Source organism: Elephas maximus, chromosome X (assembly GCF_024166365.1).
Source record: "Elephas maximus indicus isolate mEleMax1 chromosome X, mEleMax1 primary haplotype, whole genome shotgun sequence".
Classification (NCBI taxonomy): domain Eukaryota; kingdom Metazoa; phylum Chordata; class Mammalia; order Proboscidea; family Elephantidae; genus Elephas; species Elephas maximus.
In genome coordinates, this window is record NC_064846.1 from 173788325 (window position 1) to 173814590 (window position 26266).

The 26266-nt window shown below is 44.8% G+C and overlaps 1 protein-coding gene across 10 annotated transcripts in view; it reads right to left on the reverse strand.

The window, feature by feature from the left end:
* STS (steroid sulfatase) overlaps positions 1-26266 on the reverse strand; it is a 303712-nt gene that overhangs the window by 208711 nt on the left and 68735 nt on the right. For all 10 annotated transcript variants that reach the window (XR_007515874.1, XR_007515873.1, XM_049872292.1 and 7 more), the window contains 4 exons: positions 21861-22001; positions 16875-16996; positions 16661-16783; positions 13460-13883 (listed from right to left, as the gene is read on the reverse strand). Coding sequence is in view for 8 of the 10 variants with exons in the window: in XM_049872292.1 (XP_049728249.1) it covers positions 13460-13883; positions 16661-16783; positions 16875-16996; positions 21861-22001 (810 nt within the window). In the remaining 2 variants the exon portion in view is untranslated. The remainder of the gene's footprint in view (positions 1-13459; positions 13884-16660; positions 16784-16874; positions 16997-21860; positions 22002-26266) is intronic.

Below are 26266 nucleotides of genomic sequence, written 5' to 3' on the forward strand. Positions count from 1 at the left end.
TGCTGTGTAAACCTTCACAGAAAACACAATAAAATATTGAAAAAAAAAAAGAAGCATTCTGGTTGTATTTCTTCTAAGAGTGATTTGTTTGTTCTTCTGGTAGCCCAGAGTATATATTCAACATTCTTTGCCATCACAATTCACATGCATCTTCTCTTCTGTCTTCCTTTTTTCTTTTTTTTTCAGTGGTATCTACCCATATTTAACAAGTTAATTATTTGCTGATGATTCTTTAATTATTTAACCTTTCGGTTTCTGGATACGTGTGTGCATTGCCCTTAATCTTTTTTTTTTTTTTACATATATATATTTTTAAATAATTTTTATTGTGCTTTAAGTGAAAGTTTACAAATCAAGTCAGTCTGTCACATATAAGCTTATATACACCTTACTCCATACTCCCACTTACTCTCCCCCTAATGAGTCAGCCCGCTCCCGCCTTTCAGTCTCTCCTTTCGTGACAATTTTGCCAGTTTCTAACCCTCTCTATCCTCCTATCTCCCCTCCAGACAGGAGATGCCAACACAGTCTCAAGTGTCCACCTGATACAAATAGCTCACTCTTCGTCAGCATCTCTCTCCGACCCATTGTCCAGTCCCTTCCATGTCTGATGAGTTATCTTCGGGAATGGTTCCTGTCCTGGGCCAACAGAAGGTTTTGGGGGCCATGACCACTGGGATTCCTCTAGTCTCAGTCAGACCATTAAGTCTGTCCTTCTTATGAGAATTTGGGGTCTGCATCCCACTGATCTCCTGCTCCCTCAGGGGTTCTCTGTTGTGCTCCCTGTCAGGGCAGTCATAAGTTGTGGCCGGGCACCATCTAGTTCCTCTGGTCTCAGGATGATGTAAGTCTCTGGTTCATGTGGCCCTTTCTGTCTCTTGGGCTCATAGTTATCGTATGACCTTGGTGTTCTTCATTTTCCTTTGATCCAGGTGGGTTGAGACCAATTGATGCATCTTAGATGGCCACTTGTTAGCATTTAAGACCCCAGATGCCACATTTCAAAGTGGGATGCAGAATGTTTTCATAATAGTATTATTTTGCCAATTGACTTAGAAGTCCACTTAAGCCATAGTCCCCAAACCCCCGCCCTTGCTCCGCTGATCTTTGAAGCATTCAGTTTATCCCGGAAACTTCTTTGCTTTTGGTCCAGTCCAGTTGAGCTGACCTTCCGTGTATTGAGTATTGTCCTTCCCTTCACCTAAAGTAGTTTTTATCTACTAACTAATCAGTAAATAACCCTCTCCCCCCCTCCCTCCCTCCCCACCTCGTAACCACAAAAGTATGTGTTCTTCTCAGTTTATACTATTTCTCAAGATCTTATAATAGTGGTCTTATACAATATTTGTCCTTTTGCCTCTGACTAATTTCACTCAGCATAATGCCTTCCAGGTTCCTCCATGTTATGAAATGTTTCACAGATTCGTCACTGTTCTTTATCGATGCGTAGTATTCCATTGTGTGAATATACCACAATTTATTTACCCATTCATCCGTAGATGGACACCTTGGTTGCTTCCAGCTTTTTGCTATTGTAAACAGAGCTGCAATAAACATGGGTGTGCATATATCTGTTCGTGTGAAGGCTGTTATTTCTCTAGGGTATATTCCAAGGAGTAGGATTTCTGGGTTGTATGGTAGCTCTAACTTTTTAAGAAAATGCCAGATAGATTTCCAAAGTGGTTGTACCATTTTACATTCCCACCAGCAGTGTATAAGAGTTCCAATCTCTCCGCAGCCTCTCCAACATTTATTATTTTGTGTTTTTTGGATTAATGCCAGCCTTGTTGGAGTGAGATGGAATCTCATCGTAGTTTTAATCTGCATTTCTCTAATGGCTAATGATCGAGAGCATTTTCTCATGTATCTGTTAGCTGCCTGAATATCTTCTTTAGTGGAGTGCGTGTTCATATCCTTTGCCCACTTCTTGATTGGGTTGTTTGTCTTTTTGTGGTTGAGTTTTGACAGAATCATGTAGATTTTAGAGATCAGGCGCTGGTCGGATATGCATAGCTGAAAATTCTTTCCCAGTCTGTAGGTGGTCTTTTTACTCTTTTGGTGAAGTCTTTAGATGAGCATAGGTGTTTGATTTTTAGGAGCTCCCAGTTATCTGGTTTCTCTTCATCATTTTTGGTAATGTTTTGTATTCTGTTTATGCCTTGTATTAGGGCTCCTAGGGTTGTCCCTATTTTTTCTTCCATGATCTTTATTGTTTTAGTCTTTATGTTTAGGTCTTTGATCCACTTGGAGTTAGTTTTTGTGCATGGTGTGAGGTATGGGTCCTCTTCCATTTTTTTGCAAATGGATATCCAGTTATGCCAGCACCATTTGTTAAAAAGACTATCTTTTCCCCAATTAACTGACACTGGGCCTTTGTCAAATATCAGCTGCTCATATGTGGATGGATTTATATCTGGGTTCTCAATTCTGTTCCACTGGTCTATGTGCCTGTTGTTGTACTAATACCAGGCTGTTTTGACTACTGTGGCTGTATAATAGGTTCTGAAATCAGGTAGAGTGAGGCCTCCCACTTTCTTCTTCTTTTTCAGTAATGCTTTACTTATCCGAGGCTTCTTTCCCTTCCATACGAAGTTGGTGATTTATTTCTCCATCACATTAAAAAATGTCATTGGAATTTGGATCAGAAGTGCATTGTATGTATAGATCGTTGCCCTTAATCTTTAATCTGACTGACTTTTCTCACCATGAATTAAAATCAATATCACCCCTATTCCTTCCTGGCTTCAACTTTCATTTAAACTAATGAAATCACCCTGAAATCCCTTGATTCAGAAGACGGCTTGTGCCAAACCACAGCCAGGCATCAGGGCCACATCTACCACGGCCCCACTCTGGATGCGAAAGGCTAGGTTGGACCGTGCCAGCTGTGGTGAGAAGCAGAACAGGATAAAGGGTCATATCTGCTCATGAAACATTCATCAGCTGTCGCAGACTTGAGGGATTGGCGATGACACCAGCTATGCCTGAAGAGAGGACTATTTATTTGCTGTAAAGCTACAGACCGTAGAAAAGGATAGGGGAGGCTCTTCTCTGTGGCCCTCCACAAAGTGCACCATCTTCCCATGCAGATCTCATCCCAATGGTTACTAGCATGCTTTCCAGCACTCTGACGTGATGGTGGCTTCTCCATGGGGAGTGGCCAGTGACCGGGGTCCGTTAAAGTCAGAACAAGATCTCACTACTCTGGGACATCAGAGATTAAAAATCGAACTCTATATCAGTTTCAATTTGGGGGTTCATTGTACAGCAGACCTTTTGGTAAAGGACATGTTTGTGAAGCACAAGAGAAGCCCTATAGTAAGCGTAACACAAAATTACATATTAGGAGCTCTGGTGGCATAGTGGTTAATAGCTTTGTTGCTAACCAAAAGATCGGTAGTTCAAATCCACCAGCCCCTCCTTGGAAACACTATGGGCAGTTCCACTCTGACTATAGGGTCGCTATGAGTCAGAATTGACTCAACAGCGATGGGTTTTTTTTTTTTTTTTTTTTGGTTTTAACTTCTAAGGAGCCCTGATAGCACAACTGTTAAGTGTTCAGTTGCTAACGGAAAGTCAGTGTTCAAACTCACCCAGAGGCTTGTTGGGAGAAAGACCTGGCAATTTGCTCACATAAAAACCATAGCCCAGGAAATCCTAGGGGGCAGTTTTACTCTGTCACATGGGGGTGCCATGACTCAAAATCGACTTGATGGCATCCCACAACAAGACTTGTAATTACAGACTCTTAAAATACACACATATATACTACTGACCCAACTCACATGAACAGGGGCTTGTCGAACAAAACACTCACCGTCAATTTCACATGAATTGATGAATCCACAGATACCATAGGCTATACAAGCTATGCACGTGTGTGTGTACAAAGTCATCATTGTTCTTGGAATATCTTTTCAAAGTGAGCATGTGTATACTTGCACAGAAAAATACAAAGTGGTTTCTTTCAACCTAATTTTTTTTTCTTAGCAATGAAGCACTGTTTTCAATAAATCTATAGAGAAGGGACCAGCCGCTGGAGAAGGACACCATGCTTGGTAAAGTAGAGGGTCAGAGACAAAGAGGAAGACCCTCAAAGAGATGGACTGACACAGTGGCTGCAACAATGGGCTCAAGCATAACAACGATCGTGAGGACAGTGCAGGACCCGGCGCTGTTTTGTTCTATTGTACACATAGGGTCACTATGAGTCAGAACTAACTCGATAGCACCTAACAACAACCACATAGAGGAAAAGGGACCAACACATGTGTCTTTTCACAGAGCAGAATAACCAAGGTGCACCTATCTCTGTTCACAATGACGTAAAACATCTCATTCTTCCCACTAGCATAAAACACCTTTCCTTGACTGGAACTAAAGAAAGCCATTTACTGAATAAAATTAACTTGCTAAAATCACTCATTGCCTTGCAGCCTTTATTTATTTATTTATTTTTCAAAACATCCAGATACTTCTCCATCACCATGGCAAAGATGACATACCAGCTTCAGGACTTGTAGAAGGAGCTATCAGGGTGCATTCTCCTTTAGGGGTGGCCAAGAGCATCAGGCGTAGGCTCTCCTCTGTGAAGAAAAAGGGCTGAAACACCCGGACCATGTCCTAGTCTTCCTCCCTATAATCCTCCCTTAGACCTTATCATAAGGAGCCCTGGTGGCACAACAGTTAAGTGCTCAGCTGCTAGCCAGAAGGCTGGTGGTTCAAACCCACGCAGTGGCTCTGAGGGAGAAAGACCTGGAGATCTGCTCCCATAAAGATTCCAGCCTAGGAAACACTATGGCGCAGTTCTACTCTGTCACATGGGGTCGCTATGAGTCAGAGCCAACCCCACAGCACCCCACAACGACAACACACCTTCTCAGTGAGCACGTCACGCTAGAGTAAGCGGCAGAACAAAGGATGGACCCACAGCTTTCTGTCCTCTGCTGAGGACAGGGTCCCTGGGTGGGACCGATGGTTAGGCACTCAGCTTCTGTCCAAAGGAGCCGTGGCGGTGCAGTGAAGAGCTCAGCTGCTAACCAAAATGTCTACAGTTCGAATCCACCAGGCGCTCTTTGGAAACCCTGTGGAGCAGTTCTCCCCTGTTCTATAGGGTTGCTAGGAGTCAGAATCGACTTGACAGCAGTGTTTTTTTTTTTTTTTCTATCCAAAAGCTTAGCAGTTCGAACCCAGCCAGATGCACCTTGTAGAAAGGCCTTGGGATCTCCTTCTAAAAGGTCACAGTCACTGAGAACCCTGTGGAGCAGTTCGACTCTGCACACATGGGGTCCCCACGAGTCAGAGTTGACCTTGAGGCAACTAACGACAAACACCAAGTTGAGGACGTTGAGTCAGCTCTTCGTCTAAATCCCACCTGTACAACGACCTTTGTGGGCTTTAGCACACCACCCCACTATTCCGAGCCTCAGCTCATCCACCAGAGGACATCCACTGACCAGCCCTGTAGGGTGGTTTTGAAACATGAAAGAGGTGATGAGTGAGAGGCATACACAACTGCTGTGTCCAGCCAAGGTGCCAGTAACTGGCTTCCACTAAGTGTTTGTGGCGCTCCAGCAAGCCCCACACTGTGCCCCCATATGCGCTGGACAGCTAACGTGGGTGTTTTATGCAGCACTTAACAGAGGGCATGGTATAAGGCAAATTTGGGATTATGGGTTGTTGTTGGGTGTGGTGGAGTCAATTCCTACTCACAGTGACCTCATGTGACAGAGTAGAACTTCCCCACAGGGTTTCCTGGGCTGTAACCTATACAGAAGCAGATGGCCAGGTCTTTCTCCCATGGAGCTGCTAAGGTGGGTTTGAACATCCGACCTTTTGGTCGGCAGCTGAGTGCTGAACCTTTGCACCACCAGTGTTCCATAGGTATTAGACCAGTGATTCTCAGAGGCAATTAACCATCTGCAAAGGGAACATGGAAATGTCTGGAGATGTTTTTGGTTGTCACATCCCAGGTCTCTTCCCACTAAATGCCAGTAGCACCCCCAGTAATGGCAACTGAAAGTATCCCCAGATATTGCCAAATGCCCTCTGGTCGTCAGCATCGCCCCCTGTTGAGAACCACTGCTCCAGATCAATATTTCTTTTTTTTTTTTTATTGTTCTTTAAGTGAAAGTTAAGTGAAATTCATGTCAGTTTCTCACACAAAAACTTAGACACATTGTTATGTGACCCTAGTTGCTCTCCCCCTAATTAGACAGCACACTCCTGCTCTCCACCCTATATTTCCCGTGTCCATTCAGCCAGCCCCGTCCCCCTCTGCCTTCTCATCTCCCCTCCAGACAGGAACTGCCCACATAGCCTCATGTGTCTACTTGAGCCAAGAAGCTCACTCCTCACCAGTATCATTTTCTAATGTATAGTCCAGTCTATCCTCTGTCTGAAGAGTTGGCTTCAGGAATGGTTTTAGTTCTGGGCTAACAGAGAGTCCAGGGGCCATAGCCTGTGGGGTCTCTCCAGTCTCAGTCAGGCCATTAAGTCTGGTCTTTTTACTAGAATTTGAGTTCTGCACCCTCCTTTTCTAGATCAATATTTATTTGATGATTATATGTCTTTGTTGTTGGTATTATTGAGTTAACTCTGACTGATTGCAACACCGTGCGACAGAGGAGAACCACCCCAGAGGGTTTTCTACAGTGTCATCTTCACGGAAGCTGACCGGCAGGCCTTTCTCCCTTGGAGCCGCTGGGTGTGTTCGAACCTCCAACCTTCGGGTTAGCAGTCCAACACTTAACCATTTGCGCCACCAGGGCTCCGTATAAGGAGAGCAGCGTCTCCCTAATGACTTCACAATTCCCTCCTCCCTGTGAGAGAGACAAGGATTTCTTGCTAATGAAAGCGCAGGAAGGATGACCAGTCTCCTGAATTACTGCACTGCTCAGAACACGTGATGAGCTAATTCTCTACCTCGCCAATAACGGAAGCGCCTCCCCAAGATAAATTTATCCCTAAATGAGCAAATTAGGATGAGGGACTGTGCGGTGGATGGTTCTACATTCCAACGCGTCAGTCTTCTCAATTTAGAACTATGCTCTTATACTCTAAGGGTATGCTCCAAAGCTGGCTAGGCGCGTCTCATTTCAGAATCACAAACCAATGAGGAATCATTGCCTTGCCAAAAAAAAAAAAAAGTCGCCGTCAACTTGATTCCGACGTATAGCGACCCTATAGCACAGAGTTGAACTGCCGTATCGGATTTCCAAGGAGCGGCTGGTGGATTTGAACTGCCGACCTTTTGGTTAGCAGCCGAGCTGTCAACCACTGTGCCACTGAGGCTGCCTCTGGTTGGTGTAAACTGTCATATACTAGCCAAAAACCTGGCCATGTGAACCCACCCAGAGGTGCCTCAGAAGACAAGCCTGGCAATCTGCTTCCAAAAGGCCACAGCCGCGAAAACCCTGTGGAGGGCAGCTCTACTCTGCACACGTGGGGTCGCCGTGAGTCGGAGTCCATGAGACGGAACCGACAACAACAATCTGCATCTCAACATCTCAAGCTGGCATCTCAGGAGCCAAGCCCTGAGTAGAAGTCATTTCAGCAACACAGTGTACAGCAAGAACGTACATTTTAGAAATAAGGGTTTAAAGCCCAGTGCCTTCAGTGTATCAACTGAGGGGGAGCTTTGTATACGGAATACATATATATATATACACATACATACATTTTTATTTTAGTATGTTAATCCATCTAAATAAGGCACTGCTCATAATAAATGAGAGAGTCTGAATTCACAAGCACGTGAAGACATTTTGGGAACACTGCCGTCGCTTTGATGAGACGTTCATGGCTCTGCTTCTGACTAACGTAGATGCATCTCTCACAAAAGTGGTGAGGCCTGCCTAAATTATTCAGGACACTGTGATTAACGAGATAATGCATACAAATGTGTCTTCAGGTCTTGGGAAAGAAATGTTTTATCAACATGGTGGCATCACCCTTGTGATGAATCTTTGCCAGCGTAGCCAGGCAGTGCTCTCGGTGGAAGCCACGTTCCGCTAACCAGATTATGTAACATAACACAGGAGGATAGTTTTACCCAAGCATAAATCTTCCTAGATGCTGGACATTTCTGTATCTCTGGGTAATGTGTACCCGAAACTTTTGTGCATGGCACCACGGTACACAAACACTAGTGTCTTCACTGATATTGACAACGCATTATCCCAACGGGGACAGTAAGCATTAACATCAAACCCAGCACTGTCGAGTCTATTCCGACTCATGGTGCCCCCTTGTGTGTCAGAGTAGAACTGCGCTCTGTAGGGTTTTCTATGGATGATTTTTGTGAAGCCAATCACCAGGCCTTTCTTCCAAGGCACCTCCAATCTTTCAGTTAGCAGTGAGTGAGTTAACCTTTTGTGCCACCCAGGGACATCATTAATGTTAGAATTGTCTATTTTGTAGGAAAAAAAAAAAGTCCTCTGGTTATAACTCAATAAACATAACCCTCACCTACAGTGTTGCTTTGGTTGTTAGGTGCTGTCGAGTCACTTCCGACTCATAGCGACCCTATGCACAACAGAACGAAACACGGCCTGGTCCTGTGTCATCCTCACAATTGTTGCTATGCTTGAACTCATCGTTGCAGCCACTGTGTCAATCCATGTTGTTGAGGTTCTTCATCTTTTTACCTGACCCTCTACTTTACCAAGCATGATGTCCTTCTCCAGGGATTGATCCTTCCTGATAACATATACAAAGTATGTGAGATGTAGTCTCGCCATCCTTGCTTCTAAGGAGCATTCTGGTTGTACTTCTTCCAAGACAGATTTGTTCGTTCTTTTGGCAGTCCATGGTATATTCAATACTCTTCGCCAACACCGCAATTCAAATGCATCTATTCTTCTTCGGTCTTCCTTATTTGTGGACCAGCTTTCACATGCATATAAGGTTATTGAAAACACTATGGCTTGGGTCAGGTGCACCTTAGTCCTCAAGGTGACATCTTTGCTTTTCAACACTTTAAAGAGGTCTATTCTTGAGATGGTCTCTAAATTCGGGTGGGATATACTCAAGGTCATACTTTGGTTCTCCTGGACTTGTTCTAATCTTCTTCAGCTTCAGCTTGAACTTGTATCTGAGCAATTGATGGTCTGATCCGCAGTCGGCCCCTGGCCTTGTTCTGACTGATGATATTGAGCTCTTCCATCGTCTCTTTCCACAGATGTAGTCAATTTGATTCCTGTGTGTTTCATCTGGCGAGGTCCACATGTATAGTTGCCATTTTTGTTGGTGAAAAAAGTTATTTGTAATGAAGAAGTTCGTAGAGCACCTTAAATCTCTAGTTGGGGGAGAAAACTGAAGAACCCTTAATATAATTAAGATGGACTAGTTGGGCTTCAATACTTATGATAATCAGATTAGTTTTGCTCCCCTCCCAAACCCATATGCTGAGGAATCCAGTAAAAAGCCTTGTAATCATATGAATATTCATACATTCACTAAATTAAATCATTTCTGTCAAAATATAACATGCTATAAAAAGTGATTCACCCTGTAAGCTGAGTGTTACTTCTGAACCCTGACATGTATAATGGATGTTATATTAATCTCCTTTGCCTGCGTTTCTGGAGTACCCAAGCGGTACAAACGGTTCACACGTTTGATGCTGACCAAATGGCTGGAGGTTCAAGTCCTCTCAGAGGCACCTCGGAAGAAAGGCCTGGTGATCTGCTTTTGAAAACTCAGCCACTGAAAACCTTGTCAAGCACAGTTCTGCTCTGACACACATGGGGTCGCCGTGAGTCGGAGCTTACTAGATGGTAGGTAGGTAGTGGCATGTGGTTTTGAGAGATTGCTGGTAGATCTGTAAGTGATGTGAGAATGTTCAGGGGTTTTAGTAAATCTGATCAACAGACTGTTGTAGAGTTTTGGCTTAAATGAGTTGGCCTGCCGTTGGTGGTCAGTGGCAGAATTCTCGCCTTCCATGCGGGATATCTGGGTTCCATCCCGGGCCGATGTACCTCATGAGCAGCCAACACCTATCCGTCGGTAGGGGATGGTGTGTTGCTGTGACGCTAATCAGCTTTCAGCAGAGCTTCCAGACTAAGACTAGGAAGAAAGGCCTGGTGATCTCCATCTGAAATCAGCCAATGAAAACCCTATGGATCACAGGGGTCTGATCTGCAATCAGTCATGGGTCTGGCACAGGTCTGGACAGTGTTTTCTTCTGTTGTGTATGGGGCTACCATGAGTAACCTCCTTTGGAAATTGTTATGGATTAAATTGTGCCTCCTAAAACGAGGTGCTATAAAATCCTAACCCCTATACCTGTGGTGGAGCCCTGGTGGCGCAGTGGTTAAGAGCTACAGTGGCTAACCAAAAGGTCAGCAGTTCGAATCCACCAGCTGCTCCTTGGAAACCCTATGGGGCAGTTCTACTCTGTACTATAGGGTTGCTGTGGATGGCAATGGGTATACCTGGGGTTAGGATCCCATTTGGGAATGGATTTTCTTTGTTATGTTAGTGAGACTGTGTGAGCGTAGGCTGTGTCTTCAATCTCTTCTGAGATATAAAAGGAGCAGATTAAGTCACCAGAGATGGGGAAAGATAGATGCCACTTGGAGATCACCGAGGAACCCAGGAACAAAAGCTGACAAGGGCCTTCCCCCAGAGCAAACAGCGAGAGAGCCTTCCCCTCAAACTGGCACCCTGAAATTGGACTTCCAGCCTCCTAAACTGTCAGAAAACAAATTTCTGCTTGTTAAAGCCACCCACTTACGGTATTTCTGTTGTGGCAGCACTAGATGACTAAGACAGAAATCAATTTAAATCATTTATCACTTTGGAAATAAAAATATACATATTTTCATATACAACCAAAATATTCATATCTATTTTTCTCTGATTCTATTCTCCTCTGGTTAAAAATATTAAAACATTGGTCAACATACACTTTAAAATAATCCTTCGAATATTCAAAATTTTTTAGTGAATTAGGCCCTTATGCTTCATTTCTCCATAAAATTCTCCCAATTCCTTTAAACTCCTCCCATAAATTCTTAATATCAAATAATCCTTTTGAAGACCAGACTTAATGGTCTGACCGAGACTTGAGAAACCCCAGAAGACACGGCCCCCGGACCCTCTTGTTAACCCAGAATTAAAACCATTCGCAAAGCCAACTCTTCAGACAAAGAATACACTGGACTATAAAACATAAAATAATACTTGGTGCTTCTTAGTTCAAGGTAGATACCCAAGACCAAATGGGCAGCTCCTGTCTGGAGGCGAGATGAGAAGGCAGAGAGGGACAGAAGCTGGTTGAATGGACATGGGAAATCTGGGGTGGAAAGGAGGAGTGTGCTTTCACATTATAGGGAGAGCAACTAGGGTCACCTAACAATGTGTGTTTAAGTTTTGTATGAGAAATCAGCTTGAGCTATAAACTTTCACCTACAGCACCAATAAAAAAATTAATAACCCTTTTGTAAAAACCAGAGGATCATGTTGTTTTTATTTTCCCTTGTGAGCCTGCCTCTTAAATTTAGCAGTGTATGTTAAATATTAACCGGTCTCGAGGCTTGACTCCCTATGGGTGTGCCCCTAAGTTCTTTTATCCTTTTCTCACTGAGTCTGCCCTTTCTCTCCAGCTGTTCCCAGGTTCCCGTAGGGTTTGACTAAATGTCTGTCATTTCCAAATGCAGCCCTCTGTTCCAGGTCCACCCACACGCCGAGACGTTCATCCCGCTTAACATATTTAGCTTCTAAGAAAATTTCATTTCAAGTATTCCTCAGCTTCAAAACCAATCGGAAAGCCTGCTTGTGGTGTGTCTGTGTGTTGTGTGGCTTCCAGTGGATTCTGACTCATAGCGACCCTATAGAATAGAGCAGAACTGCCCCATAGGGTTTCCAAGGCTGTAAATCTTTATAGGAACAGATCTCCAGGTATTTTCTCCTGTGGAATGGCTGGGGGGTTTCAGCTGCTGACCTTTCTGTTAGCAGCTGAGTGCCTAACCATTGTGCCACCAGGGCTCCTACTGCTTGTGATAGAGGATGCTAGGTATTCATCTAGACTTGTTTAATTTTCTTCTTACTGGGCCCATAAAAAAAAACAAAAAACAAAAAAACCCGATGCTACTGAGTCAACTCCAGCTCATGGAGAACCCATGTGTTATAGAGTAGAACTCAGCTCCGTAGGGTTTTCTTAGTTGTAATCTTTACAGAAGGAGATTGCCAGGACTGTTCTGTGGCAGTACCACTGGACAGGTTTGAACCACCAACTTTTTGATTTGTAGTTGAAGTCGAATAGTTTGTGGCACCTAGGGACCTCTGGACACCTAAAAAAAAAAAAAAATACCTCCTGCTGAGTTGTCGATTCTGACTCATAGTGGCCCTAGGGAGACTGTATTTAGCTCCAGCACAAGTCAGGTTGGGGATACTGAACTTGTTCTACCTGAAGACTCCTGAGCTAAAGTGGTATGTGTCACTCCCGTAATAAGGTAAGAAAACATCCCTGGGGCACCCACCAACTCTTTCTCCCATGTGGTTGCAACTGTGGAGGCCATGTGTTGAGAAGATGGAGCCATGAGATCTTAGCAGCCTGGATCCCTGAGTCTCCATGTGGAGGAGAGCTTCCTGGGAGTATCTGCCAATCAGCACGGGCAAGAAATAAACGTTCACCTGTAAGTCCGCTGAGATTCTGTTAGTCTTTGCTTGCAGAACCGGAAATTGGTACCAGCACTGGGATGACACATTTAATCCCAAAATAAAAATGTAAATTATACAGTGCTGTCTCTGCCACTGGAGTTGCTGGCGGGCACGAACAGTTAACGCACTCGGGTGCGAACCAAAAGACTTGAGGTTCGAGTGCACCCAGAGGCGCCTTGAAGAAAAGCCCCAGTGATCTACTGAAAAATCAGCGAAATACTCTGACATACACAGGGTTGCCACGAGTTGGAGTCAACTTGATGGCAACTGTAAAACATTACCTCTACCCTGGTGGTGCGGTGGTTGAGCTCTCGGCTGCTAACTGAAAGGATGGCAGTTCGAACTCATCAGCGGCTCCACAGGAGAAAGATGTGGCCCTATTTCTGTAAAGATTTCAGCATTGAAAACCCTACAGGGCAGTACTACCCTGTCCTATAAAGTAATTGTGAGTCAGAATTGACTTGATGGAAGCAAGTTTGGTTTTGGGTTACCTTCCTTATAAGGAGTCCCTAGGTTGTACAAATGGTTAAGCACTCAACTATACTAGCTAAAGTTGGAAGTTCGAACCCACCCCAAGATGTCTCAGAAGAAAAGCCATGCGATTTGCTTCTGAAAATCAGCCAAAGAAAACCCTGCGGATCACAATGGTCTGATCCCTAAACCGATCACGGAGTTGACGCACAACCGGCCTGCATTTCATTCCACGGGGTCACCATGAATCAGGGGCCCAGCCCACAGCAGCCAACAATAGCAACAACATGGAGGAAAATGCCAGCCAAGAGGCGATACCCACCGCTGGATGAACTGGACCGCCTCAGCCGTCAGCCTCTGCGTGAGGTTGTCATAGGACAAGGGCTGCTGGGTGACCTCATGGTTCCGCATCAAGAAGCAGTTGAAGGGTCGGAAGTAATGAAGGAAACAGAGCAGAAGGCCCAGAATGGTGGCGGCCAGGAGGAGCAGGCAGAGGAAGATGGCGTGAGGCACACACAGCAGCCTCACACAGTTGAGTACGGCCAGCGTGAGCAGTGCCACCCCGATGACCTGCAGTGGTATGAAGGCCACCAGCTGGATGCCAGTGGTAAATACGCTGCCGGCCCCGGGCTTGCAGTCTCTGAGGTTGGTCAACGTGAGCCCATAGAAGTAATCGAAGCCGTGGCTGAGAGGGTGGTGGCAGAAGTCGGATTTGCTGTTACAGTTTGACCCCAGGTGCCACTTCCCTGAGAAGACAAACAGACGAGACCTTGAATCTCTTCCCAGAAACACCAGTCTATCCTGATGCATGGCGACCTCATGTGTGTCAGAGTAGAACTGTGCTCTATGGGCTGTTCATTGGCTGGTTTTTCGGAAGCAGGTCGCCAGGACTTTGTTCCCAGGGGAGCCCTGGTGGTGCAGTGGTTAAGAGCTCGGGAGCTAACCAAAAGGTCCGCAGTTTGAATCCACCAGCCACTCCTTGGAAACTCTATGCGGCAGTTCTACTCTGTCCTGTAGGGTGGCTACGAGTCAGAACTGACTCAACAGCAATGGGTTTGGGTGTTTTGGTTTTCTCACCAGGAGCCTCTGGGTGGACTAGAACCACCAACCTTTCCATAAGCAGCCAAGTGCAAGGGTAAGTATAAGAGTAGTGAAAAATGAGGTTCCTATGGGGCAAATTTGGGAGCCCCGGTGGTGTAGTGGTTAAGAGTTTGGCTGCTAACCAAAAGGTCAGCAGTTCAAATCCACCAGGCACTCCTTGGAAACCCTATGGGGCAGTTCTACTCTGTCCTATAAGGTCATTATGAGTAGGAATTGACTCGACAGCAACAGGTTTTTTGGCTTATGAGGCAATTACAGCAGATAATCCTACTAAAACCAGTTGCCTTCAGATCAATGCTGTCGAGGTGACCCCACATGTGTCAGGGTAGAGCTGAGCTCCATGAGATTTCCGATGGCTGAAAATTTCAAACCGGATTGCCAGGTCTTTCTTCCAAGGCTCCTCTAGGTGGACTTGAATCACCAACCTTTCACTTAGCAGTGAAGCCTATTAACTGTTCGTGCCACCAAAAACCAAAAAACCAAACCTGCTGCCGTCAAGTTAATTCCAACTCATGGTGATGCCCTGTGTGACAGGGTAGAACTGAGCTCCACAGGGTTTTCTTGATGGTAATTCTTATGGAAGTAGATCTCCAGGCCTTTCTTAGGTGGTGCTGCTGAGTGGGTTTGGACCTCCAGCCTTTAGGAGCATAGTTACACCACCCAAGGACTCCATAATCCCAATACCGGAAAACCAAACCCACTGCGATCGAGTTGATTCCGACTCAGTGACTCTATAGGACAGAGTAGAGCTTCCCCATAGGGTTTCCAAGGAGCAGCTGGTGGATTCAAACTGCCTACCTTTTGGTCAGCAGCCGAACTCTTAGCCGTTGAGCTGCCAGGGCTCCAACAGACACCCCGATTTTAACATCAGCTTCTAAGTCACACACACTAAAAAATAACACCCTTCTGCGTATTTCATCAACCAAGGCTTTGCAATTATAGCTACCTACTGTTTACCCTTGCTTTGCCACAAACACTAGGGTTTTGGCTCTTCTACCAGAATACAAGAGCTAAGTTAGTGACTGCAAAAAAGGTAAAAAAATAAATAAGTAAGAAGAGAACTAACCTATTTAATAGGCAGGAAAGCAAACTACATAAAAAACTGCTAGCATTTTTTTTTTTTTCTGGTATAGACGCTTTTCTGTGACACTTCCTCAACACTGAATTTTTATAACCAACTTAATTTTCATCCTTGAATGTTGGGAGTTAAAATGAGTCCTTACTCAAAGAAACTACCCCTGAGGCAGAAGGAAACCATGCTCAATAATCCAGCAATTATTTTAAACACCTATGAAAATTTCTTATAAAATGTTAATCGGACCACTAAATTTGTGAGCACTTAAAAAAAAAAAAAAGATGATGGTTTGATACCAAGATGCGAGAGGAAAAAGAAGGGTCATTTTGCTCCTAGGAGACTTTCTAGGATCCATCCAAGGAATTGCTTAGACCTGGGCTGTGTCAAGCAATTGGGAAGTACACATCAACACTATCAATGGGGTGATGTCAACACGAGTGCCAGTCGAGCAAAATTCTGTCTCGATTTTAGTATGGAAATGTAAAATGGAAATTTTTATCAACAGCTTGGCGTGAATACATAGATTTGCATGTTCTGTGTGTCTGTTTCTCTCTCATTTATTATTTATCATCTAGTTATCTATCTCATCTAGCTCTGATCTATCATCTAACTCACACAGCAAATTCATCTACCCATCTATCCATACATCCATCCATCTACCTACCTAACCAAAACCAAGCCCACTGCCGTCGACCTGATTCTGACTCACAGCAACCCTATAGGACAGAGTAGAGCTGCCACGTAGGGTTTCCAAGGAGTGGATTCAAACTGCTGACCTTCAGTTTAGCAACTGACCTCTTAACCACTGAGCCACCAGGGATACCTACCTACGTATCTATTTATCTCTCATTTATTTCTGTCTTATACCTATCTATTTATCATCTATCTCATCTCTCCTTCCTCCCTCCCTCCCTCACTCCCTTTCATCCATCCATCCATCCATCCATCCATCCATCCATCCATCCATCCATCCATCCATCCATCCATCCATCCATCCATCCACCCATCCATCCACCTATTTATCTCTCATCTATTTCTGTTTTCTATCTATCTGTCTATCATCATCATCATAATCATCTAACTTGATTATCTACCTCATCTATTTCTCTTTTATCTGTTGTCAATTACCTATCTATCTACACACATACACACACACATACATGTGTATAAATGCACGTATCTACACATCCAAATACCCAGATAAACTCTTCCCTCTTTCATTTAGAAGTGAAGTCCTTTCTCCTGGATATAACACTGTGCAAAGCATATGGGGGGATGCAATTGCTAAGCAGACCACCCCAATACTCTCTCCCACTCTCCTGCTCACCCCTCCTCAGCCGCCCATACCAATCAGAGCTGTCGAGTATCCCTGGTTCTTCAGCAGCCTGGCGAACGTGATCTCACTGGTGGGTAGCCCTCCAGAGGAGGCGGTGAGGATATATACACCAATCCTGGATGAGGACGCCATTCCTGCAGCAGGAAAACCCAGCATTAAGGTGGGAGAACACAGGAGTTTGCCTCAAGCAGGACGGGAGAGCAACTGCAATGGTGACAGAGTTACCTGATCTGATGGGGTACCGGCCGGTCATGAAGGCCGCCCTGCTCGGTGTGCACAGGGGTGATGCGGCCAAGTGCTGGGTGAGCTTCACACCCCCTTGGGCCAGCCGGTCAATGTTGGGAGTCCTGGAACAAAAAGGACCCTGTCATCGTTGGAGACTGGCATGGTTCATGTTAGGTGTCATCTTGGCTAGGCTATGGTTCTCAGGGGTTTGACAGACACTGGACCGGGTGCTCTTCCGTAATGTAGTGTAATGTAATGTAATGCAATGTGATGTAATGTAATATAACGTAATGTAATCATGTTCCATAATGTAACGTAAGATAGTGTAATCATATTCTATAATGTAATGTAATCTAATCATCTTCCATGATGTGATCTGATGTGAGCAGGCAAATAGTAGAAAGGAGAGTTTCCTAAGGGGTGGTGCCTGAGTCCTGAATATAAATGGATATTCTGGCAAAGCTTGCTCTCTCTCTCAACCCTGTGCTCTTCTTGTTGCCTGACCTCCAGTTCTTGGGACATTGTTGTTGATGTTGTTGTGTCCTGTCAAGTTAATTCCAAATTACAGTCACTCCATGTGACAGAATAGAACTTTCCCATATGGTTTTCTTGGCTGTAATCTTTACGAGAGCAGATCATGAGGTCTTTCCTCCCACAGAGCCCCTGCGTGGGTTTGAACCACTGACCCTTTGGTTACCAGCCAAGTGCTTAACCATTGCACCACCAGGGCTCCTTTCTTGGGACATGAGCCTGCAAAAATCTCCAGACTGCCACCTGACCTGCAGATTTTGGGTTCACCAGCCCATGCAACCTCATGAGCCAGCAGAGTCCTCCAGTCTGCCACCTGACCCACAGATTTGGGACTTGCCAGCCCCCACAACTGCATGAGCCATTTCCTTGAAGTAAATCTCTCTCTCTGTCTCTCTCTATATACGTGTATATACATCTCACTGGATTTGTCCCTCTAGAGAACCTGGACTAAGACAGAGACCTTGAAAACAATGGTCTCCCTATTGCATTTTGCGGTTCTCAATGACCCATGGCAACTGGGTGCTGGTGTGAGGGAGGGATCAGAGGTGAGAGGGAGGGGAGGTAATGTAGAACCGAGATCAAAACCATGGAGAGGGCCCAGTGACCCAGGGGTAGCTTCCCCCGGGGGCCCACTCATGCTCTCAAAGGGGCTCTGGGCTACTGTCTCCTCCAGCTCTGGGTTAGCAGAGAAGAACCACACCTTGGAGCTGGGCACCTGCAAGGAGGGAGGTGGGATATCAGCCTTTACTCCTCCCCATCCCATGGCCGCCCTCAACCAGCTCTCCTCAACCCCTGCCTAATTTCCACATGCCTCAGAGAGAACGGAATAACGGGACCCCACAGAGGCCCTGGAAACCCTGATGGTGTAGTGGTTAGTGCTATAGCTACTAACCAAACGGTCAGCAATTTGAATCCACCAGGCGCTCCTTGGAAACTCTATGGGGCACTTCTACTCTGTCCTATAGGGTCACTACGAGTCAAAATCAACGCGACAGCAACAGGTTTGGTTTTTTGGGGTTTTTTTTGGTATAGAGTCCCTGGGTGGTGCAAACAGCATTTGGCTGCTAACCAAAAGGATGGCAGTTCAAATTCACACAGGTGCCTTGGAAGAAAGGTCTGGTGATCTACTTCCAAAAACTCAGCCATTGAAAACCCTGTGGAGCAGAGATCAACTCTACACATATGGGGCTGCCATGAGTTGGAGTCAATTCAATGGCAACTGGTTTGATTTTTCTGGTGATGAGCCTTTACCAATGATCAGCAAAAAAATAAAAATAAATAAAAAGGGTTGATATACTCCAGAACAAACAAAAACATTATTTTGAAAAAAAAATATATATATACATATACACATACACATATATATGCATATTTTACTGGGATATAAGCCAAAAACCAAACCCACTGCCGTTGAGTCGATTCCGACTCATAGCGACCCTATAGGACAGAGTAGAACTGCCCCATAGAGTTTCCAAGGAGCGCCTGGCGGATTTGAACTGCTGACCACACACACACATATACATCTATATCTGGAAACCCTGGTGGCGTAGTGGTTAAGAGCTAAGGCTGCTAATCGAAAGGTCAGCAGTTTGAATCCACCAGGCACTCTTTGGAAACTCTATAGGGCAGTTCTACTCTGTCCTATAGAGTTGCTGAGTTGGAATCGACTCGACAGCAGTGGGCTATATCTATATCTATATCTACACTATAAACTACGCACAACGTAGGAGCCCTGGTGGCACAGTGATTAAACGATCAGCTGCTAACCAAAAGGTCGGCATTTTGAACCCTCCAGTGGCTCCTCGGGAGAAAAGACCTGGCAATCTCCTTTCATAAAGATTATAGCCTATGAAACCCTACGGAGCTATTCTAAACTCCGTCGCTATGAGTCGGAATTAACTCCACAGTTAACGAGTTATGCACACCTTTTGTTGGTTTATAGTTTTCTATGCTTAATGAACAGTTATTTGAGGGCTTGTTTCCAAAATATTTCTTTACGTGAGATAAGCAGCCCTGGTGTCTTTCTTCCGTGAATGGATTTGTCAGTGTCTCTGGAAGCCATTCCAGAATTAACACCTGTCAGTTTCTGGACCACACCAAGCTCTCTCCCCAAATCCTCTACCAGGAACCCTGGTCCCTGCCTCTCTGCGTGGTTGGTCATCTTTCACCTTCAGTTCCTGGCGTAGATCTAATTCTCCCAGGAACACCTCCAATGGCCTGTCTGGTTTGTGTGAGGCTGGGCTGTTCTATGGGCTGGGCAGCAGTGCATACTTCTTTGTTACAGCAGCTTTCTCAGGGTTAAGTGATGGCATGGCTAATTGTGCTCCCCTCTAAGATGGCTGTCTCTGTGTTGGGGAGGGGAGGACAGTGTGTTTCTTTCATTGTTGTGGTACAGTGTGGTCCCACAATAATGCACAGCCTGAAGGAGCATGGTATCAAATTGCACTTGTAATGCCAAACTAGTCTGCCATCTACTAATTTAGTTCACATACTTATTTTAATTGTTGATACTTCCACCTCGTTTTTACTTCTAAATTACAAGATGCCTAGAAGAAACTGTGCATTTTACTCAAACCTTATAGGGTCTAGATTGGCCCATTGAGAAATCTGGCTACTTTTTGCTGGGATATTATAATATAAGGTGAAAAATATAATTCGGAAATAACGTGGAAAACAAGACAGACCTACGACAAATATTGCCATGACGTCTTCTTGGAAATTTCATAGATTTTTTTCTTTTGATAATTGGTAGAAATTGAACCTTAAAGACGTGACTGTAAATGTTAATTATGACCCCATAGTAGGAACAGTTACCTATGATCTCAGTAAACTTTAGGATTGGTTATAATATTTTTAAAAAATGAAGAAAATAATAGAAATTATGACCTTGATAAGAAAATATAAATTAGTAATAATGGCCAATGTCACAAATGTCTAAATGTGAGACTCAAATGTTTTATAAAATGAGGCAAAAGGCAGGCTAGAAAAGACACATAATAAACTAAAATTTTAAGAGAACACCGAGTGCCAATCTAAATCTCTGTGTATAGTTCCCAAATCTAACAGGTGTCTAATGGTGGTGGCATAATGTGGAGAGGGAGAGTGAGAATGGTTGCACAACTTGAATAATGCAATCAATGCCGGTGAGTTGTACGTGTAGGAATTGTTGGATTGGTGTATGTTTTGTTGTGCATATTTTCAGCACAATTAAAAAGAAAATCTAACATATGTCATAGATAAGTGTATGTGTTTAAAATAAAAAGCCGTATTCAATGCCAAGAACATGTAGACCCAAGCGTCCAATGCCTTTAAGTCTTCTTTTCATTCTGGTTTCCCTACCACTGTAATGGCGCCTGGCCCCTTGAAAGGTAAGGTAGTGTAAAACACGGCATCTGTCCCCATCTGTCTGCCAGGGTGACTGATAATCTGAGCATGGACTGGGCAGAAGGGCAGGAGGGGAACAGAGGGGAGAATGATTGACAAGCTGGGTGAGGCAGGCTCAGGACGAGCTGGAACCAACCCAGGCGGCAGACTCTGTGCATGGGATGGAAAATTTGGCAATGGATATGGGTAATGGTTATACACTATGACAGATGTAATTGGTCTGTCTCACTAAATTGTACAAAGAGTTCAATTGGCAAATGCTGTGTTATCTATATTTTTGCAGCAATTAAAAAAAAAGAAAATTATAAAAAAAGCTTAAAAAAAAAAGAGTATAAGAGGTGAACAACAGGAAAGAAATGAATGTGTCAAAAGCAGTGCAGGAGCCATAAGCCACAAAAAAATTTATTATACCTTTATAGTGATCTCCCTGGGTTCCTATAGCTTACTACATGCCTTCAAACAGGTACATTCACACCTCTCTCCACAATTTCTATATATATCTATGGAGTCCCTGGGTGATGCAGGTGGTTAACGCACTCGGCTGCTAACCAAGAGGCAGGCAAGTCGAGTCCACCCAGAGGTGCCTCAGAAGAAAGGTCTGGGGATCTACTTCTGAAAAATCAGCCATTGAAAGACCGATGGGGCACAGCTCTGCTCTGACACACAAGGGGTTGGTCGCCTTGAGTCGTGGTCAAACGCATAGCAACTGGTTAACTGGTTAGTATGATGGCACTAGAAAATGCATCTATAAAGTCATACATAGTGGTAAAGCTGGGAAGATCGGTAATTTGAACCCACCCAGTGCAAGAAAGGCCTGGTGATCTGCTTCCATAAAGATCACAGCCTTGGAAACCCTCTAAGGCAGTTCTGCCCTGTCACATGGGGTCGCTGTGAATCAGAACCAAGTTGATGGCACACAACAACCATGACAACATATAAAGTCACACAAGAGAGTTGCGTCATTTGAGGATTTCAAACGTTTCTGCAGGATCTGTGGACGTGGGTTAACCATCGCTGTGGACTGTTGCCTAAGCACAGATCTGGTGTTCACGCAGCAGCGTGTCAGCCAACCTGAGAGTTTTGTTTCCATAGCACCCGGGGTCTCCGATGCCAAGGTCATCCGCCATCACCAGCACGAAGTTTGGCCTTGAGGCTGGGCAGCTCTGGATTTCGCAGAAAAACAATAGCAGGAGGAGAAGCCTCCCCATCTTCCTGCGAAGGACATGAGAGAGAGAGATGAAGGACTCCCCGTTCTGTTTGCTTGTTCCCCCATCTATCTGAGACGCTCCTCCTCTGCCCAGGTCTTTCAAAAGCGAGCATTCACCCAACTCAACCCCTAAGACAGTATGTGCTCCAAAGAGACATTGTCTAGGAAGCCTTTGGGACAAGAATTCTATTCTCTTTCTTGTGTGTTTGTTTCTAAAACAAATACTTTCTTCTCCATGGACAGCAAAGATCTTTCCTTCAAAAAAGACGACGATAACAACAAAAAAGAACAAACCACCCACAGAGATCGAGTCCACTCCAACTCCTCGTGATGAACCCATGTGTTACACGGTAGAACTCCTCCATAGGGTTTCCTTGGCTGTAATCTTTATGGACAGAGATCACCAGGTCTTTGTTCTGTATTGCAGCATTTGAACCACCAACCTTTTGGCAAGTAGCTGAGGGAAAGCCATCTGTGCCACTCAGGGCCTGACCCCCCTCTTTTTGCCAATTTTCCTCACTCATCAAACTCTAATGAGGATCAAAGACCCCCGTGATGACAAAGGCTGGACATGAGGTGTGGGGGGCCCAGGTACAAGAGTGAGTAGGAAGTGGGGGGTGGGTTTCCATCAAGAGCTTACCCCCTTTCTTGCAGAACCTCCTGATTCATAAACAGCAGCTAGATACGCAGGTTTGTACGAAAAATTCGACTGCCATTAATTTAATAATAAAAAAAAAAGTTTTGGGACCAGACTTACTGACCTGACAAAGGCTGGAGAAATCCTGAGAGTATGGCCCCTGGACACCCTTTTAATTCAATACTGAAGTCACTCCTGACGCTCACCCTTCAGCCAACAATTAGAGAGGCCCGTAAACCAAAACGAGATGAAAGGGGCACACCAGCCCAGGGACACGGACGAGAAGGCAGGAAGGCAGGAGGGGACAGCAAAGCTGTTAATAGGGAACCCAAGGGGTCTAGATGGGACTGTGTTGACATGTCATTGGATTGGCAACCAATGTCACAAAACAATACGTGTACTGTTTAATGAGAAGCTAGTTTGTTCTGTAAACCAAAGTGCACTTAAAAAAAAATGCTTTGGGTCCAACATGGTATCAAAAACTAAACATAATTCCTGGCCACATACCACCTGTGGGCTGCCTTTGTCCAGTCTGATTTTGAAATGTTGCATGATCGGAACACTTACTGCTACACACTGGTTCTTTTCTCTGTTTTTGCTCCCTCTTTGTGAGATTTAAATGCTAATAAATGCCCAGTTTTTATTTCCGGAGAGATCGCAGGTCCAATCGATGGGCAAGCTAAGCTCTGTCTATGGACGTCCATGGGGCATCTCAAATCATCAGGAAAGGTCCACCACTGGAAAAGGACTTCCATTGGCTCCTTCGCTTACACGTTTCCGAATATGAGTCAGCTGCCTCCCTTCCTCCTGGCAAACGCCTTATCTCAACTTAGTTGACACTGTTATTATTAACCTGGACCCTTAAACATTTTTTAAATGATTGGCTTTTAATATTTGAAAAGGACAGAAGAGTACGCACGTATGTAGGTATGTATGCGTGTATTTGCTATGAATTGGCATCGACTGGACGGCAACGGGTTTTGTTGTTGTTGTTGAGAATGTACACAGCAAAACACACACCAATCCCACAGTTCCTACCTGTATGTACTTCAGTGACACGAATCACATTCTTTGTTTTCTGCAACCACGCTCACTCTCCTTCTCTGAGTTGTTCCTTCCCCTTAACTTAAGCTCACTGCCCCCTAAGGTTCCCTTCCAAGTTGCTGTTGTCAACTCGAGCCCCTATAGATAGAGCGTAATGCTCAAGGCAGACATTTTATATAAGTTAAGCTAAACTACTATTTGTTTTTAAGAAGAAGACTTCAGGGGATATTTTTGATTTAAGGTTAAAAGATTATCTCAGGGCAGGGGGTTTTGTTTGTTTGTTTTTAATGTACTTCTTTTCACATCTTTTTATTTAAAGGAAAGGAAGACCGTGGGACAAAGTCTAGAACTCCAGGACGTGTTTGATGGTCTGGTCCACTTCCAATGACAGAAGGATTTGTTTACGTTAAAAAAAAAAAAAAATCATTTGGCATTTCCAGATTACCCGGCTTAGTAATATCATTAGCTATTCCCACAGAGTTTGTTTGTCTGACAGTCTTGTGTCTTATTTATATTTTATGCTACTTGTTTTCATGAATTATATACACGACCTCAGAGATGACTTGCTCATTGGCACGGTCCTGGAGTTTTTCTTTTCATTTAAAACAGGCAAGAAATAAATCTGTCCTTTTTCTCATCATGAAATTCTCCCTTTCTAGTTAACCAAAACCAAAAACCAAACCCAGTGCCATCTAGTCGATTCCTACTCATAGCGACCCTATAGGACAGGGTAGAACCGCCCCACAGAGTTTCCAAGGAGCATCTGGCGGATTTGGACTGCTGACCCTTTGGTTAGCAGCCGTAGCACTTAACCACTATGGCACCAGAGTTTCCTTTCTAGTTAAAGATCTAGTTAAAGCTTCCTGCTGGCCCTACAATCTGGAGGGTGTGACGAATGGCTGTCAGCTTCCCGGGCAGAACGTCCAGTCCCTTTAAGGTCTTAAACGCAAACTCCCCAGCCATCCCCTGCACACGCTGATCTTGATCAAGGCAGGGCCTGAAGCAAAGAACAAAGTCCCACCAAAACCTCAACTTCTCAATCGCAAGCTTGGTAGCAAAACTTGCGTGATGGGTAATCCTGTTTAAAAAAAAAAAATCAAACCAGTTGCCCTCTAGTCCATTTCAACTCATGTGTGTCAGAGTAGAACTGTGCTCCATAGGGTTTTCTTGGCTGTCCTCTTTACAGAAGTAGATGGCCAGGCTCCCCTGGGTGGGTTCAACCTGTTCACCTTTCCATTAGTAGCCCAGAGCAAACTACTTGCACCAACAACCGACCCAGTAACCTTGTTAACAGGTTTTTAAAACACTAGACGCAGCCAAGGATGAGGTGACCTCCACCAAATGCCCCTTTTATGAGAAATTCCCTTCGTTCTTTAGAATAGCCATTGTGGATCAATTTCCTCATTTCACTCAATACCCATTCACTCATTGTTCAGATCGCCAGCTGTTTCTTCTGCAGTGCTACCGGGTGGATTCAAACTGCCAACCTCTAGGCTAATTAACCTGTGGCCATCGAGTGGCCCTACAGGGCAGAGTAGAACCGCCCCATAGAGTCTCCAAGGGGCACCTGTCGTTGTTAGGTGCCGTCTAGTCAGTTCCAACTCATAGCGACCCCACGCACAACAGGAGGAAACACTGCCCGGTCCTGTGCCGCGCTCACAATCCCTGCTATGCTTCAGCCTGTTTTTGCAGCCACCGTGTCAAGCCACCTGCTTGAGGTTCTTCCTCTTTTTCACTAACCCTCCACTTTGCCAAGCCGGGTGTCCTTCTCCAGAGACTGATACCTCCTGATGACATGTCCACAGTATGTGAGACGTAGTCTCACCATCCTCACTTCTAAGGAGCATTCTGGTTGTGCTTCTTCCAAGGCAGATTTGTTTGTTCTTCTGGTCGTCTGTGGTATGTCCAATATTCTTCGCCAACACCGTAATTCAAAGGCATCAATTCTTCTTTGGACTTCCTTATTCATGGTCCAGCTTCCACACACATATGAGGCGACTGAAAACACCATGGCTTGGGTCAGGTGCGCCTTAGACCTTAAAATGACACCTTTGCTTTTTCACACTTTTTTTCTTTGCTTTTTTACACTTTTTTTCTTTGCTTTTTTCCCCCCTAGGTGGTGCAAATGGTTAACGTGCTCACTGCTGCTAACCAAAAGGTTGGTGGTTCAAAGCCACGCAGCGGCTCAGCAGAAGAAAGACCTCGTCATCTGCTACTGTAAAGATTACAGCCTAGGAGACTCTATGGGGCCGTTCCACTCCGTCACATGGGGTTACTGCGAGCTGGAATCACCTTGATGCACTCAACAACAGGAATATTCATTTCTGAGGCGTTCCTGCGTGGTGGAAACGGTTAACGCACTCGGCTGCTAACCGAAAGGTCGCAGGTTCGAGTCCACCCAGAGGCACCTCAGAAGAAAGGCCTGGCAAGCTACTTCCAAAAAGTCAGCCATTGAAAACCCTGTGGAGCATACTTCTACTTGGACACACATGGGGGCCACCATGAGTCTATTCCAACTCTATGGCAAATGGTGATAGTAATAATTTCTGACTCACAGAATGGCTTCGGTTAAAAAAAACCAAAAACCAA